The sequence below is a fragment of the Heloderma suspectum genome, chromosome 1 (genome assembly GCF_057233095.1).
Source record: "Heloderma suspectum isolate Gila_16-S chromosome 1, 16-S_ref, whole genome shotgun sequence".
NCBI lineage: Eukaryota > Metazoa > Chordata > Lepidosauria > Squamata > Helodermatidae > Heloderma > Heloderma suspectum.
Genome location: NC_139458.1, coordinates 219909260 through 219924742, shown reverse-complemented (window position 1 = coordinate 219924742; position 15483 = coordinate 219909260). Strand labels below are relative to the sequence as shown.

The 15483-nt window shown below is 41.9% G+C and overlaps 1 protein-coding gene across 1 annotated transcript in view; it reads left to right on the top strand.

Moving 5' to 3' along the window:
* The window catches only part of ABCA12 (ATP binding cassette subfamily A member 12), a 201577-nt gene that overhangs the window by 102241 nt on the left and 83853 nt on the right, over positions 1-15483 (top strand). Inside the window, exons 21-26 of the mRNA XM_084830130.1 lie at positions 1042-1357; positions 3202-3316; positions 7150-7479; positions 9991-10060; positions 10173-10307; positions 11803-11958. Of these exons, the coding sequence (XP_084686256.1) occupies positions 1042-1357; positions 3202-3316; positions 7150-7479; positions 9991-10060; positions 10173-10307; positions 11803-11958 (1122 nt within the window). The remainder of the gene's footprint in view (positions 1-1041; positions 1358-3201; positions 3317-7149; positions 7480-9990; positions 10061-10172; positions 10308-11802; positions 11959-15483) is intronic.

Below are 15483 nucleotides of genomic sequence, written 5' to 3'. Positions count from 1 at the left end.
GGCTTTTGCAGAGTTATAATTAAATACGATGGATACTGCTTATAGAGATGGGAGGTATAGGGGTATTCCAGCAAATGAGCATATTTGTATTGGTGGTTGTCCTGAGTCAGAGGATCTTGTCCATTATATTTTGCACTGTCCCTTATACAGTGACTCAAGGGAATGGTTTGTGGTACCCTTAATTGAAAAATCCTTTTACCAGAATCCTTTGGATATGATTTTCTATCTCCTAGTAGATATGGATAAATATGTGCCCTGGCGTGCAGCTTTCTTTGCCATTGCTGCCAAGAAGATCAGAAAGAAATATATAGCAGAGATAGCCATCAATTGCAAAGGAGATGACTGTATTTGATTCACACCATATCACTTATGGAGCAGTGACAGATTATTTTTATATTTTTAAATTTTGTATATTATGTGCTATATGTATTATGTGTAACCCTGGGATTTTTTGCTTCTTTCTCTTGGTGTATGTATTTATACCATATTACTTATGGACCAATGACAGCCTATTTTTATATTCTTACATTTTGTACATTATGTGTTATATATATTTTTAACCTTGGCATTTTTTGCTTTGTTCTCGGTGTGTTGGATTGGATCGCAGCTCCACTACATGTGGTAGAAGGAAACACTTTGTGGATGTTTTTCCATGGAAATGACACAATTTTGTTGGGGTCAGATGCTGGATCACTGGATTTTCTTTCTTTAGTTGTTGCTGAACAAACATTTAATCAATAAACAAGCAAGGTGTTTGAAAAAAACAAAAGGTGGATAGTCTGCCTGAAACAATGGGTGGGTGGAGGAGAAAAAGAGGAAATCTGTGTTGGGTTTACAGGTAAGCCCACATGTCATTTGGGGAGTAAAAGTTGGGGGCAGGGAGACCAAGCTGTCCTATCAGCACAGCAGACAAAACTGTGCTGAGTCTTGCATGTAGGTATGTGTGTTAGTATCCCAACGTTTTTAAAACATAAACATAGGTATGCCATACACTGTAGAGATTTGAGAAATGCAACTGTCTCTCTTTCTCATTTTGTAAAGGTGTTATTTTCAAGTCGCCCTCAGATGGGAAGAGAGAGGAGAGAGCTATCCCTGGTGATATTTCCCTTCCACCACTAGTCAATTATACCATCCGAATGAGCAGCAAGATTTCCCAAACGACAAAAAGAATACGAGAAAAAATCTGGACGGTGGGTCCACATAACTCAGCCTCTCAGAGTCAAATCTACAGTCGAGCATTTGTCTACATCCAGGATAGCATTGATAGAGCAATAATTGAATTACAGACTGGGAAAAGTGCAGAAGAAATAGCTGTACAAATTCAGGCTACACCCTACCCCTGCTACAATAAAGACATGTAAGTCTCTAACTGAACCATGGTTGCAACTTCACTAGCTATATCAGCTTTCACTAATACAGCACTTTCTGGTTTGATCAAACCATAGTTATGATTGAACTGGCAAACTGTGGGTGAGTGAGACCTCCAAACTGTGGTTTGCTATTGTGGTTTGGGGATCCCATTCAAACTGCAATTTGATGGTTTGGACATAATGGCAATCTGTGTTTTGATCTAAATCCATAGAGAAACATGATAATTGAATACATCCAGTCACTCTTCAACCATTGCATGCTTTGCATAATCTACTTTATGCTTTCATAGGCTCCTCCTGCAAAAGCCTGGAAAAAGGTTCTATTTCTCTTATTCCAAAACCTCATAAACCTATGATTCATTATAGCTGAATTCTATAACATCTGGTTGTGTATTTCTTAAATTTAAGAATAAAGACAGTTTTTACTCTTAACTACGTATCACTTCTTGATAAGCTGTTCATTAATAGTTGGAATAAGGTTTGATTTCTTTGTTTCATTTAACATGTTTTAGGTATTGTTATCATGTTCACAATAAATTGTCTTTAGGCCCAATTTTTTTTTTAAATAACCCCAGAACTTCACCAGTGAATCTACATCTAATCCATACTTTGTTGTATTAATTAAAGATTGCAGAAAAGCTCAGCTTTAGTGAAACTTCGTTCCAAGTAAATATTGTTAGGTTTACAGTTTTAACCGCTCAATCCTATGCATGTTTATTCAGAAGTAAATCTTAGGGTTGCAATCCTAGGGTAAAATTCAACACAAGTCCTACTTAGAGTAGACCTACTGAAATGAATAGTATTTATATTAGTCATGACTAATTTAAACCCCTAAATAGGACTTATGTTGGATTTTTCCTCTATACACATTTGCCAGGGAATAAACATTTTTTAATACGTTAGGACTTGCCTCAGAGTAAAAAAAGGTCAGATAAGGTTTGCCTGGCTTCTTCTCATGACGGAAAAGTCCTTGTCCTTTTTATATTCATTATCCCCTGAAAAGGTCACAGCCTCTTTCCTGATAGTAAAAGTAAGATGATATTTACTGTGAAATTACATCTCATTTGTTTACAATTGCATTCATTCTGATCATTTAATATGTATATATGTTAATTGTAAAAATTATGAAACGTCATACTGCTTTATTACAAGTGAAATTTCAAATTCAGTTTTCAGCCTCTAACCTTATTATGGACGTACAGATGATACTTTTCAAGGATTACCTTGCTTGGCATAAATTGACAGCTTAGTCTAGGCATTCTTGCTCAGTGAGTTTAGTAGGACTATCTCTCAAATAAGTGTGCAGAGGCTTGCTGTTTTGGTCACACAGTTCTTGGGAGGAACTCAGATTTGTTCCGACAGCTCAGCTCTTCTGAAAGCTTGTTTCTATTGTGTACATGTCAATATTGCATGGCAGGGGCATAGTAAGCATGCCACGAACTGTGATGTCATGTCTTGGGTGCACGTGCTATCCTGCCATGCGAAATTAGCTAGGCAAAGGAAGGGTACATATCTTTGTGTACCTGTAAGAATGCATGCAGAGGAAGGAGTGTGAAGTGTAGATCAAAGAAGAGTGGGACCCAAGACATGATTCAACAAAGAGGCTGTAAGATCTACAAACCAGTAGCGGCATTTTTTTTGCCTTACAGCAAAATATTTTTCATGGACAATGTTTACCAGTTCCTAGAATGTTCCAAGTCTTTTTCAATTACAGTCCATGTTACAGAGAAAACATGTCTGTCCTGTTGAAAGGCTTTTATTTGGAAAATAATATAATTCCCTAAGCCAACACACTTTGCATTTAGCTAAATAATTGCTTTGCTTTTTACAGGTTCCTAACTAGTGTGACCTACTCTCTTCCATTTTCACTGATGGCTGCTTGGATACTTTTCATTGCAGCTTTTGTGAAGAAACTCGTTCAAGAAAAAGACCTGAGGCTTTATGAGGTAGTCTGAAGTTTTGAGTATTCACCACACCCTGCAGCTATACCTGCTTATTAGCCTTACAAAATTAGATTGCCAGTGTGTGGATGGGAGCCACTCTGCAGCGTTCCCTGGCAGCAATACCTCCCAGTTGGCTTGTTCACAGAGGCTGACAGACAAAGCACTTATAAAAACCATACTCGACCTCTTCTCCAAGCAAATGCACTGGGCACTGCAATTGGATAGGACTATAGATAATGCCACGAGAGTGCCAACTGATCTCTTCTATGCAGACCCCGTTTCTCAGAGCACACAGGGCTGTACCCTTAGGGTGATAGAATTGGTGCTCCAAGAATGCAGAGAAGCATGCTTGTTGTTGCCTCCCAGTAGTTGAGCAGTAGGACAGTCAGGTCTTCTTTTTACTGCTGCTTTGCTCTTTGTAAGTCTCAACTTGATCCATGTTGAACACGTGCCTTATCTGCAACTTGCACATCTGCACAAGATCTTTTTGAAAGAACCATTCAGTCTAATGGCATGGCAGTCATTAGGCACCTCCACTGAAACATAAGCATAGCTTCATTACCCCAGCATAACTATAGGGGAAGAAACGAGATAGCAAAGATTGGAAGGAGCACAAGACTGCAATAAGCTATGAGAGTTAAAAGAGCAAAAAACAAATCACTGGGCTCTCTTGCAGTGTCGGGCTGCCAGGCAAAGGCTGCATAGTGAATTCTACACACGCACGCAGTAGGCTTCTCATGTTGTCCCCATCACACCATTTCCATATCCCACCCCCACTACCCCCCTCTCCAGGTGTCACGCAACAAGCATAATTTATTTATTTTGCACAATATTGCTGCTCATGGCATTTTACGGAGTAATAACATAAAGGCAGGACCCTGCCCCAAGGAGCACAGAATCTAATATGCTCTTGAAACTCCATGGGGGATGGCTTTCAGTGTACTATGAGCAGCTACATCCCAAAACTAAGGATCTCTTTGGATTATGCCCCAAGCCTCTGAAAGAAAGCCATAGATTGCAGATAAGGACTGCAACAGAGCAAGGTTCATTAATCAAATCAGTGATTGGGAGCTGTTTGTATCTTTATTTATATACATCAGTGCATTCTTAGGAAATTATTTGTTTTGTAATTGCTCCTGCTAAGATGATTCTACATCCCTGACCTCTTGATACCTGTTTTTGTGATTGTCTTGATTAGGCTATGAGACATGTGCGAGATTAGATTTCCTGTGAGAGGGTAGAGCGATCAATGTGAAAATCTTTTCCATACCTTGACTTGATTTAGTTTTCAAACTGAACTTTCACCACTGCAATTCTTTTCCTCAGTAGTCAATGAAAACTTGCAGCATCCCCTCCTATAACATCAATTGTTGCCTTAGCCCAACTACTCTCAAATTAGTGCTGCTCACTTGTTTTAAAAATGAGCTATTTCTACTAAAAATGTTCTAGTGTACAGCCCGACTGCTAACATCCAGTGATTTGTTTTTAAAGGGAATGTCATCTGTTTCACTAGCAATTTAATCAATTCCACAGGTTAAGTAGATAAAATTATTGCTTTTTAAGAATCAGAGCCCCTCTGTCAGGGTTGGAACTGAGCCCATAGAGCCCCAAAGCAGCTCTGATACTGAGAAAGAGCTACAACCCATGGGACAGGAGCCCGCTCGTCTCTCAGAGGTGCAGTTGCAGGGAGAGGGCCCCCCCCCCCCCGCTCACATTCCTGAGAGAGATAGTGACCCTGGCAGCGAAAGAGCGGGAGATCGGTTGTTGCTAGACGCAAGGCGCTACAGCAACGGCTGCGCCCTGATGCCCCACGGGTAAGCGGGGGAAGCCTCCCCTCCAAGCCCATAAGTTTCAGAGCTTTCCCGCCCTTCTCCTCAAAATGGGGACCAACTGCACAGATGGAGCTTAGGTTACCCTGTTAGGATACCCTTTGCAGTTCCTTGCTTAGTCACTGGCAATTAGCATCTGAAAGAGTCATTAAGTTGTAAAGGAATAAAGCCTTGGAGAGAATCCCTTTTGTCTGCATCTTGTTTGGGCTACTGGAGGGGACTTTTAAGAGGCAGCTAGGGCGCTCCTGACACCCTCCCCGCCTTCCTTTCAAGGGATACCCCTATGATGTTAGAACAGCAGCTGGTGTAAAGAGTCATGAATTCTGTAGAGTTTTATCTATCCACAGGAGCACTAGATCTAGCCCTTAAAGTATATGTAGGGGAAGCAGAGCATAGGCCTTTCAGAAGTTAACGTCAGAAGCCCTTGGCCATGACAGGTTTGCTGCTCCTGGAAACTGTGCCAGCTCTGGCATGGGGAGTGGCCACAACATGATCTTCTTACACATTGCCTGGGGCTTCTGCTGTTAGTGTGTTGCCACAGGAAGGAGCTCGGTGGCAGTGGCTCTTCATAAAAAGAGGCCAACAGATTCTTGGTTTTGCAGATCTACCTAGGGATGGGCGAATCTGCCAGTTTTGCTTTCTCCTGCCTTCAATTTTTTTAGATTCAAGTTCTAATCTCAAATTTAAACCCCAGGTTCTCTCCTGAATATGAACCTTTTAAATTTTGGTAAATTCATATGAAAAACAAACTGAAACAAAATTCTCACCCATCTGCCTGCACCAGCCAAATTCAGTAAGTACAGCTATTATTCCCAGCGCGGGGGGTACCATGATGGACCTGCTTGCCACAGAGCTGTTAGAAATCAGTCTGTCAGAAAAAAGAGGCGGCAAACCTAATTAAGCACTAACATCGCTGAACACACAGAGATTCAAACCCAGATTTTCAAGAGAAAAGCATTCAAAGCACTGGGCTAGATGGACAAATCTGTCTGTTTCATTTTCTCCCACATTTGAATGTTTTGAATGTCAGGTTCTTTTTGTCCTGAATCTGGAGAACTTTGTGAATTTGGGTATGTTCTTATCAAAGCTGAACCTAACTGCAATTCTCACCCTTCCCTAGTTACCATAGAACTAGACGGTATATGAGGTGACTAGAACAAATATTTCACACTGAATCATTGAACAAATATTTCACATTCAAGTACACTATATTCATCCCAGCTTTAGAAAGTCTGTCTCCTAATCTTTGAGTTCTGAATGTTCACTTCAAGATCAAAGAAATGCCCTAGAAATGTTAAGATGTGTTTTAGGGTGAGGTGCATGATTTGGTCAGTGAATTGGCCCACTAATAACAAAGGGATTGCTGTATTTTCTGGGAAGCGCCACGTATTTGGGCAGTAAGTTCCACCAACTTTGCATCGCTCTGTGATGTTATTTATTTATTTGATTTACATTTTTTCATAGTAAACTTGAGAGTCCTAACTTTTCAATCATTCAAGATTTTGATGGAGTGAATAGTGCTTGGCAACAGACATTGGCAGAGCTATGGCTGATATTGCATCCGTCAATAGCCTCTACTGGGAAGACACATGGTAGATTGGGCCTGCACCAGTTGCAACTCAACAAGCCAAAAATAGCCAGCTACCTATGTAAGGCAACCAGTTCAGGACATGTTAATAATTCTAGCTTTGCTGCCTGCCCAGGGTAGCAAAATTAGGAACTGAGGAGGGGACAGTGTCAAGCATCTGACAGCCCATAGTACATGAGGAGTGGGCTGTGATTGGCTTAGTTTGCTGCCACTTGTGAATGCCTTGTACAGACTGGCACACCCCTCTCCAAGGCTGTAAAAATGCAATTAGTTTTGCAAGCTACTCAACTATCCCTTTTGTTTTAGAACAGAAAACCTGTGCATCTTAATAAGCCTACACTACAGAATGATAACACTGCAGTATGTAAGATACATTTAAATGAAATTGAGTGGATATCCTTTTAATTTCTGCTCCACAGTATATGAAGATGATGGGTGTCAACTCCAGCAGCCACTTCTTTGCCTGGTTCATCGAGTGTGCCACTTTTCTCTTAATTACTAGCACATTTCTCATTGTGATCCTCAAAGTTGGGAATGTCCTTCCCAGCATAAATGTCGTGATCTTGTTCCTGTACTTCATGGACTACAGCTTCTCTGTCATAGCCATGTGCTACCTCATCAGTGTTTTCTTCAACAACACCAACATTGCGGCTTTGGTTGGGTGCCTCATCTACATCCTGACCTTTTTCCCCTTCATTGTCCTGCTTGTCGTTGAGAATCACATCAGCTTCTCCTTGAAGAGCCTACTGGTAAGTCTTTCCTTATGTTAAGATGAAAGGGACATTTACAATTGAAGTTTTATTTTTGGTCAACCTAAAGGCACATTGTGGTTTGTCTCACAAGCAGACAATAGCAGAGGTATTTTATTATATGGCACATATAGTGTTAGGCCCTACCACACGGGAACATATGAAACTGTCTTACACCAAGGCAGACGACTGGCCCATTTAGCCCAGTATTCTCTGTTCTGACTGGCAGCAGCTCTCCACAGTCTCAGACTTTGCTATTTGAGCACCTTTTCAGTAGACGTACCAGGGACTGAACCTGGGGCTTTGTGCATGCAAAACGTATGCTCTCTTACTAAGCCATGGGTCCATCCGACCAAAATCATTCCCTCACAATATAACCATTGTTGATGTAGCACCCAATTGGGTGATGCCTAAAGCAACATGGGAGTTTTTAATTAATTTCAAAGGTCAATAGAAAAGATCAAATAAATGTTGTGTGGGATTGTTCTGACTGATGAGACTATAAAAAAGACAGGCATAGCCATCACACTAAATGGGCCATGATCATCTTTTTATTAATCTCGTCAGATGAATGAGTTTTTTATTGTTACCTGAAGAGAGAATGTGTGTGTGTGAGCGTACTGGTTCTGAGTCAAATTAAACATTGTTCTTCCCCTGAGATGTTTGCTTTCTAAAATACATGCAAAGTCAAGTTGTCCCACTGAGAGGCAGTGTGACATAGTGGTTACGGACGGTGGTACGTTTGGATACATGAAACCCAGTTTAACTCCCGGCTCAGCTATGAAGCTCACTAAGCAGCTTGGGATAAGTCCTTGCCTCTCAAGCTAATCTACCTCACAGGATTGTTGTGAGGATCAAAGCACTGCTCCTTGGTGGAAGGATAGCATCTAGGTGAAGGGCCGTATGTTGTGCTCTATGTGGGGCTGTTCTTATGCCAGATTTGGAAGCTGCAACTAGTGCAGAATGTAGCAGCTAGGTTGCTTAGTGGAGCACCGAGCTATACGTATTTTATGCCTGTGTTAAAAGAACTGCACTGGTGACCTGTTAACTATTGAGCCATGTTCAAAGTTTTGTTGTTGATACGCAAAGCCCTAAACAACTTGGGACCAAGATACCTAGCAGGCTGCCTTCCCCTATATACACCAAGTGGACTACTGAGATCTTCTGAGGAGGCCTTACTGGCCATTTCACGACCAATAGAGTGTTGTCAAGTAACAGCAGAAAAATGCGCCTTCCCGGTAATGTGTATTTATGTGTATGTGCATGCACATGCATGTATTGTGAACCACTTAGAGATTTTAGGATATTAAGTGGTATACAGGTGCAATCCTATGCATGTTTAGACAGAAAAAAAGTCCTACAGCTCTTAGTATCCTTCCAGGCAGCCATGCTCTCTAAAGGTAGTACAAAGCATGGTAGTTGCTTTTCCTGTTAGCAGCTCCTGCATGCCTGGGAACTTAAGATAAGAAGGGCGGGCCCTGCTGGATCAGACCAAGGCTCCACCTAGTCCAGCATTCTGTTCACACAGCAGCCAACCAGCAGCCCATGGGAAACCCACAAGCAGAATATGAATGCAGCAGCACCCTCTTGCTCAAGTTCTCCAGCAAATGGTGTACATAGGCACACTACTTCTGATACTGGAGGTAGCATAGAGCCATCAGGACTAGTAACCATTGATAGCCTTCTTCTCCATGAATTTGTCTAACCCCCTTTTAAAGCCATCCAACTTGGTGACTGTCACTATATCTTGTGGAAGTGAATCCCATAGTTTAACTATGTGCCATGTGTAGAAGTCCTTCCTTTGATCTGTCCTGAATCTCCCACCAGTCAGCTTCATGGGATGACCTCGGGTTCTGGTATTATGAGAGAGGGAGAAAAATGTTTCCCTATCCACGTTCTCCACACCATGCATAATTTTGCACCCCTCTATCATGTCTCCCCTTACTCGAAGATATTTAAATGATTCAGCCATATGGGCAGGGGCCAAATGTCTGGCTCCTTCCCACAGAATTGGCACTCCCTCTCCTGATGAGGTAACACTTATATATTTATTCTTATCCAAGACAGAGTAAAATAGAGAGCCACTGGCACAGTGGCTAGAATATTTGGTTTGAATGTGGAATGTCGGATTCAAACCAGCTTACCCAAGTTCGCTCAGTGGCCTCTTGAATAAATCCGCTTTCTCATTACCAGTCTTGGTGAAGACACAATGAAGCATGTGTACATTGCCTTGAGTTCTTTGGAAGAAGACGGGTGGAAATACAAATGAGATCAACAAAATGATCCTCTAAGCCGCTCTATATTCTTTCTCTTGGGAATTATTTATTCCTGTTTTCCAGTCCCCCCCCCCCTTTTTAGTTAATATATGTTTATGCTTAGCTGAATGTGCTGCATAATTTTAATTCTATAATATGTATTTATTCGAAATCTACATAGTTTATGTTTGCTCACGTGGATAATTGTGTGCAAAAGTTTCAATAGGTTTTTTGCTTTCCTGCTTCTTTTTCCCAGGGCTTGTTGTCCCCAACTGCATTCAGCTATGCAAGCCAATATATCGCCCGCTATGAAGAACAAGGCATTGGTATGTGTTGTCTTTATATGGGACAGGTCTTGGGGCAGCCCTGATAACAAACTGTTCCGTTATCCAATGCAATAATCGTCCTTTGTATTGTTTTTTTAAAAATTATTTGTAGGCATCCAGTGGGATAACATGTATGAATCGCCTATGTCAGGAGACAACACTAATTTTGGCTGGATGTGCTGGCTAATTCTGATGGATTCTTTTATTTATTTCATTCTGGGCTGGTACATTAGGAATGTTTTTCCAGGTAAGTAGAACAGGCTATTAATACAAGAATAATAAAAAATATTAAAAGGTGCTGATAGATTATAAAGACATTATTTGGTTATTAAAATTGTGTTAGGTGGGAAAAAGTGTGAACTGAAGCTAATGCTATAGTCACCACTGAGAAGCCACCAAAACCATCCTCTCCGGGACATCCTCTCCTCTGTACATTTGTAAGTACTTAACATAGGACATTTGCCTGTCACAGTGAGAGTCTGCATGCTCCCATTCTGTGACCCGGGGGCTGTGGGGAAGGATGTGTTTGTAAGCGAGAAGGATCTTGTTGTTGATCACAAGCTGAATATGAGCTAACAATGTGATGTGGCTGCAAAAAAGGCAAATGCTATTTTGGGCTGCATTAATAGAAGCATAGCTTCCAAATCACATGAAGTATTAGTTTCCCTCTACTCAGCACTGGTTAGGCCTCATCTGGAGTACTGTGTCTAGTTCTGGGCACCACATTTTTAAGAATACAGACAAACTGGAGAGGGTTCAGAGGAGGGCAACGAAAATGGTCAGGGGACTGGAAACAAAGCCCTAAAGACAGACTGAAAGAACTAGGCATGTTTAGACAGAGAAGACTGAGGGGAGATATGATAGCACTCTTCAAGTACCAGAAAGGTTGTCACAGTGAGGAAGGCCAGGATCTCTTCTTGATCATCCCAGAATGCAGGATGCGGAATAATGGGCTCAAGTTACAGGAAGCCAGATTCCGGCTGAACATCAGGAAAAACTTTCTGACCTTTAGAGCAATACGACAATGGAACCAATTACCTGGGGAGGTAGTGGGCTCTCCCACACTGGAGGCATTCAAGATGAGGCTGGACACCCACTTGTCCGGGATGCTTGGATTCTTGCACTGAGCAGGGGGTTGGACTCGATGGTCTTGTAGGCCCCTTCCAACCCTACTATTCTATGATTCTGTGGGGAAGATGCTACATAAAGGGAGTAAATCATGTTGATGGTATTTGCAAATGTTGTAGACAGGATGGGGACCATTTACCATGGGGAAATAATTTTTGATGGCATCCCAGTGGTGACCGTAGCGCATGCTCCCATTCTGAGACGTAATTTTCCATTTGCAATTTAGGGTGAACTCTCCACCACACATTTGCCTGGCAAATTTCCACAGGTACCACACCACATAAATGCAGGAATGCATGTGCTAGATTTCATGTTATTATTTCGATGCTGTAGTGGCATCCATGTGGTCAAGAAAGACTACATGAAACTGGGTACCCTAAGTAAATCAATATCATTCTGAGAGGTGAGGGGACAAAACAGCACACTCACTGAATCAGAGTTGAGCACTTTCAAAAGGTGATGAAATTACATTCAACTCACTACCACTTTCTCTGCAGTGGTAAAGATAATGTATACATTATTCAGAACTCTAGATGCTATAGTACGAGCATTTAAAAATGGTAACTTTTCAAATGTCTAACCCCCTGTTTCTCTGTTGTCTTTTTTTATTACAGGAAAATATGGTATGGCAGCCCCATGGTATTTTCCACTCCTTCCGTCTTATTGGGAAGAGCGCTATGGTTACATCCCAGCATGGAGTGAGAAGATGAAAAGTTATCTTTTCACCAACTTTTTCTTGAGAAAACAGCCGACATTCCCTGAAAAGATGTGTATGTATTTCAGGTTTTTAATATATTTCATTAAACCATTAGACTTAAACCATTAGATTTGTTCTGGAAGGCAAAATGGATATTTGTCAAAATCTAAAATCCCGTAACTATCTTGCGGCTAAAGAGTGAATTGAAACCCTTATTCTGGCAACACAGTTTATATTTGCCAGAAGGTTTTGCCTGTATTTGGTGATATTTATGTTTCATATTATTCAGACACAAATCTGAGGAAATGCATTGGCTAATTTTCATTGTGTAATCCAAAGGCAATTTAGATCTGAAACTGATGTGGGGCAGATTTCCTCACAGATATCAGAAAAGGAAATTGTTTACCCTTAGACACTGTATCATTCCCATACTTAAATGTGACACTTGCAGCTACTAAAAGGCTGCCCATTTCAAACCATATCTTTTTGTGGTAAAAATAATCACTGCTCTTAAATTTGCTGTTAAATCTGCCGCTCATTTAAAACCAGAGTTCCTGCACTATGCTTTTTAAATACAGTGCCTTGCACAAGTATTCACCTCCCTTGGACTTTTCCACATTTTGTTGTGTTACAACCAGGAATTAAAATGTATTTAATTGGCATTTTTACCATTTTATTTACACAACATACTTAACACTTTGAAGGAGCAAAATCATAGAATCATAGAATCATAGAATAGTAGGGTTGGAAGGGGCCTACAAGGCCATCGAGTCCAACCCCCTGCTCAATGCAGGAATCCAAGTCAGAGCATCCCTGACAAATGGCTGTCCAGCCTCGTCTTAAAGGCCTCCAGTGTGGGAGAGCCCACCACCTCCCCAGGTAATTGGTTCCATTGCCGTATTGCTCTGACACTCAGGAAGTTTTTCCTGATGTTCAGCCGGAATCTGGCTTCCTGTAACTTGAGCCCATTATTCCGTGTCCTGCACTCTGGGATGATCAAGAAGAGATCCTGGCCTTCTTCTCTGTGACAACCTTTCAAGTACTTGAAGAGTGCTATCATATCTCCCCTCAGTCTTCTCTTCTCAAGGCTAAACATGCCCAGTTCTTTCAGTCTCTCTTCATAGGGCTTTGTTTCCAGTCCCCTGATCATCTTTGTTGCCCTCCTTTGAACCCTCTCCAGCTTGTCTGCATCCTTCTTAAAGTGTGGTGCCCAGAACTGGACACAGTACTCCAGATGAGGCCTAACCAGTGCTGAGTAGAGGGGAACTAGTACTTCCCGGGATTTGGAAGCGATGCTTCTATTAATGCAGCCCAAAATAGCATTTGCCTTTTTTGCAGCCACATCACATTGTTGGCTCATATTCAGCTTGTGATCGACGACAATTCCAAGATCCTTCTCGCTCGTAGTGTGGTTGAGCCACGTATCCCCCATCTTGTAACTGTGCATTTGGTTTCTTTTTCCTAGGTGCAGAACTTGGCATTTGTCCCTATTAAATGCCATTCTGTTGTTTTCTGCCCAGCACTCCAGTCTATCCAGATCACTTTGAATTTTGTTTCTGTCTTCCAAAGTATTAGCTATCCCTCCCAATTTTGTGTCATCTGCAAATTTGATCAGCATTCCCTGCACCTCCTCCTCCAAGTCATTAATAAAAATGTTGAAGAGCACTGGGCCCAGGACTGAGCCCTGCGGTACCCCACTCGTTACCTCTCCCCAGCTTGAGAAGGTCCCATTGATAAGCACTCTTTGAGTCCGATTCTGTAGCCAACTGTGGATCCACCGGATCGTTGTTTCATCTAGCCCACTTCGAGCAAGTTTGCTCATCAGGATATCATGGGGCACTTTGTCGAAAGCTTTGCTGAAGTCGAGGTATATGATGTCTACAGCATTCCCACGGTCTACAAGGGAGGTGACTTGATCAAAAAATGAGATCAGATTTGTCTGGCAGGACTTGTTTTTGACAAATCCATGTTGGCTTCGAGTAATCACGGCATTGTTGTCAAGGTGCTTCCAGATGGATTGCTTTATGATCTGCTCCAGAATTTTCCCAGGGATTGATGTCAGACTGACTGGTCTGTAGTTCCCAGGTTCCTCCTTTTTACCCTTTTTGAAGATAGGGACAACGTTAGCCCTCCTCCAGTCATCTGGCACTTCCCCGGTCCTCCATGATTTCTCAAAGAGAATAGACAGCGGTTCTGAGAGTTCTTCTGCCAGTTCCTTTATTACTCTAGGATGCAGTTCATCTGGCCCTGGAGATTTGAACTCATTCAAAGTAATGAGGTGTTCCTTGACCATATGCCTGTCGATCTCAAGCTGCAATCCTGCCCCTTCAGCCTGTACTTCGCCTTTGCCAGGGGGGTCATAGACCCTCTTTTGGGAGAAGACTGAGCCAAAGTAGGAATTGAGCACCTCTGCCTTTTCTTTGTCATCTGTTATCATTTTGCCATCCTTATTTAATAGCTGAACAACCATTTCTTTCCTCTGCCTTTTACTATGCACGTAGCTGAAGAAAGCCTTTTTGTTGTTTTTAGCATCCCTCGCTAACCTCACCTCGTTCTCCGCTTTAGCCTTCCTGACGCCATCCCTGCAATTCTGTGCTACCTGCCTGTACTCTTCCTTTGTTACTTGGCCTTCTTTCCACTTCCTATATGTGTCCTTTTTTGTTTTCAGGTCATCCCTAAGCTTTTTGTGAAGCCACATTGGCTTCTTCTGTTGTCTTCCACCTTTTCTTCTTGTTGGAATTGTTTGTGATTGTGCCTTGAGAATTTCCTTTTTTAAAAGTTCCCACCCATCTTGGACTCCTTTTCTCGCTAGCATTGTTTGCCATGGGACCTTACTGATCATTGTTCTGAGTTTATTAAAATCAGCTTTCCTAAAATCCAGGGTACGCGTTTGAGTACACTCGGCTTTTGCTTCCCTTAGAACCAAGAACTCAAGTACAACATGGTCGCTTTCCCCCAGAGTTCCTGTAACTGCTACTTTATCCACTAAGTCATCTCTGTTGGTTAGGATCAAGTCAAGGATAGCCGATCCTCTAGTTCCTTCCTCTGCTTTCTGTAGGAGGAAGTTATCCGCCACACAAGTCAGGAATTTCCTGGAGGGGCCATGTTTTGCAGAATTTGTCTCCCAACAAATATCGGGGAAATTGAAGTCCCCCATTACTACTACATCATGCTTCCTTAAAACATTGGCTATTTGCTTTTCAAAAGTTTCATCCTTGGCTTCTCCTTGATTGGGTGGCCGGTAGTAGACTCCGACCACCAGGTTCCTTTTATTCTTTGCTCCATTTATTTCAACCCAGATGCTCTCGATGGGGCTACCAAGCTCCTCCTCCTGTATTTCTGTGCAGAGATATGTATTTTTCACATACAGTGCAACCCCGCCTCCCTTTCTGTTCCTCCTGTTCTTTTTGAACAAGTTATATCCTTCAACTGCTGTATTCCAGTCATGAGAGTCATCCCACCAAGTCTCAGTTATACCTATCAAGTCATAATTTCCCTCCTGTATTAAGAGTTCAAGTTCGTTCTGTTTGTTTCCCATACTCTGGGCATTAGTATATAGACATCGAAGACCATGTGCTTCATAGTCTGGCTTTCTTCC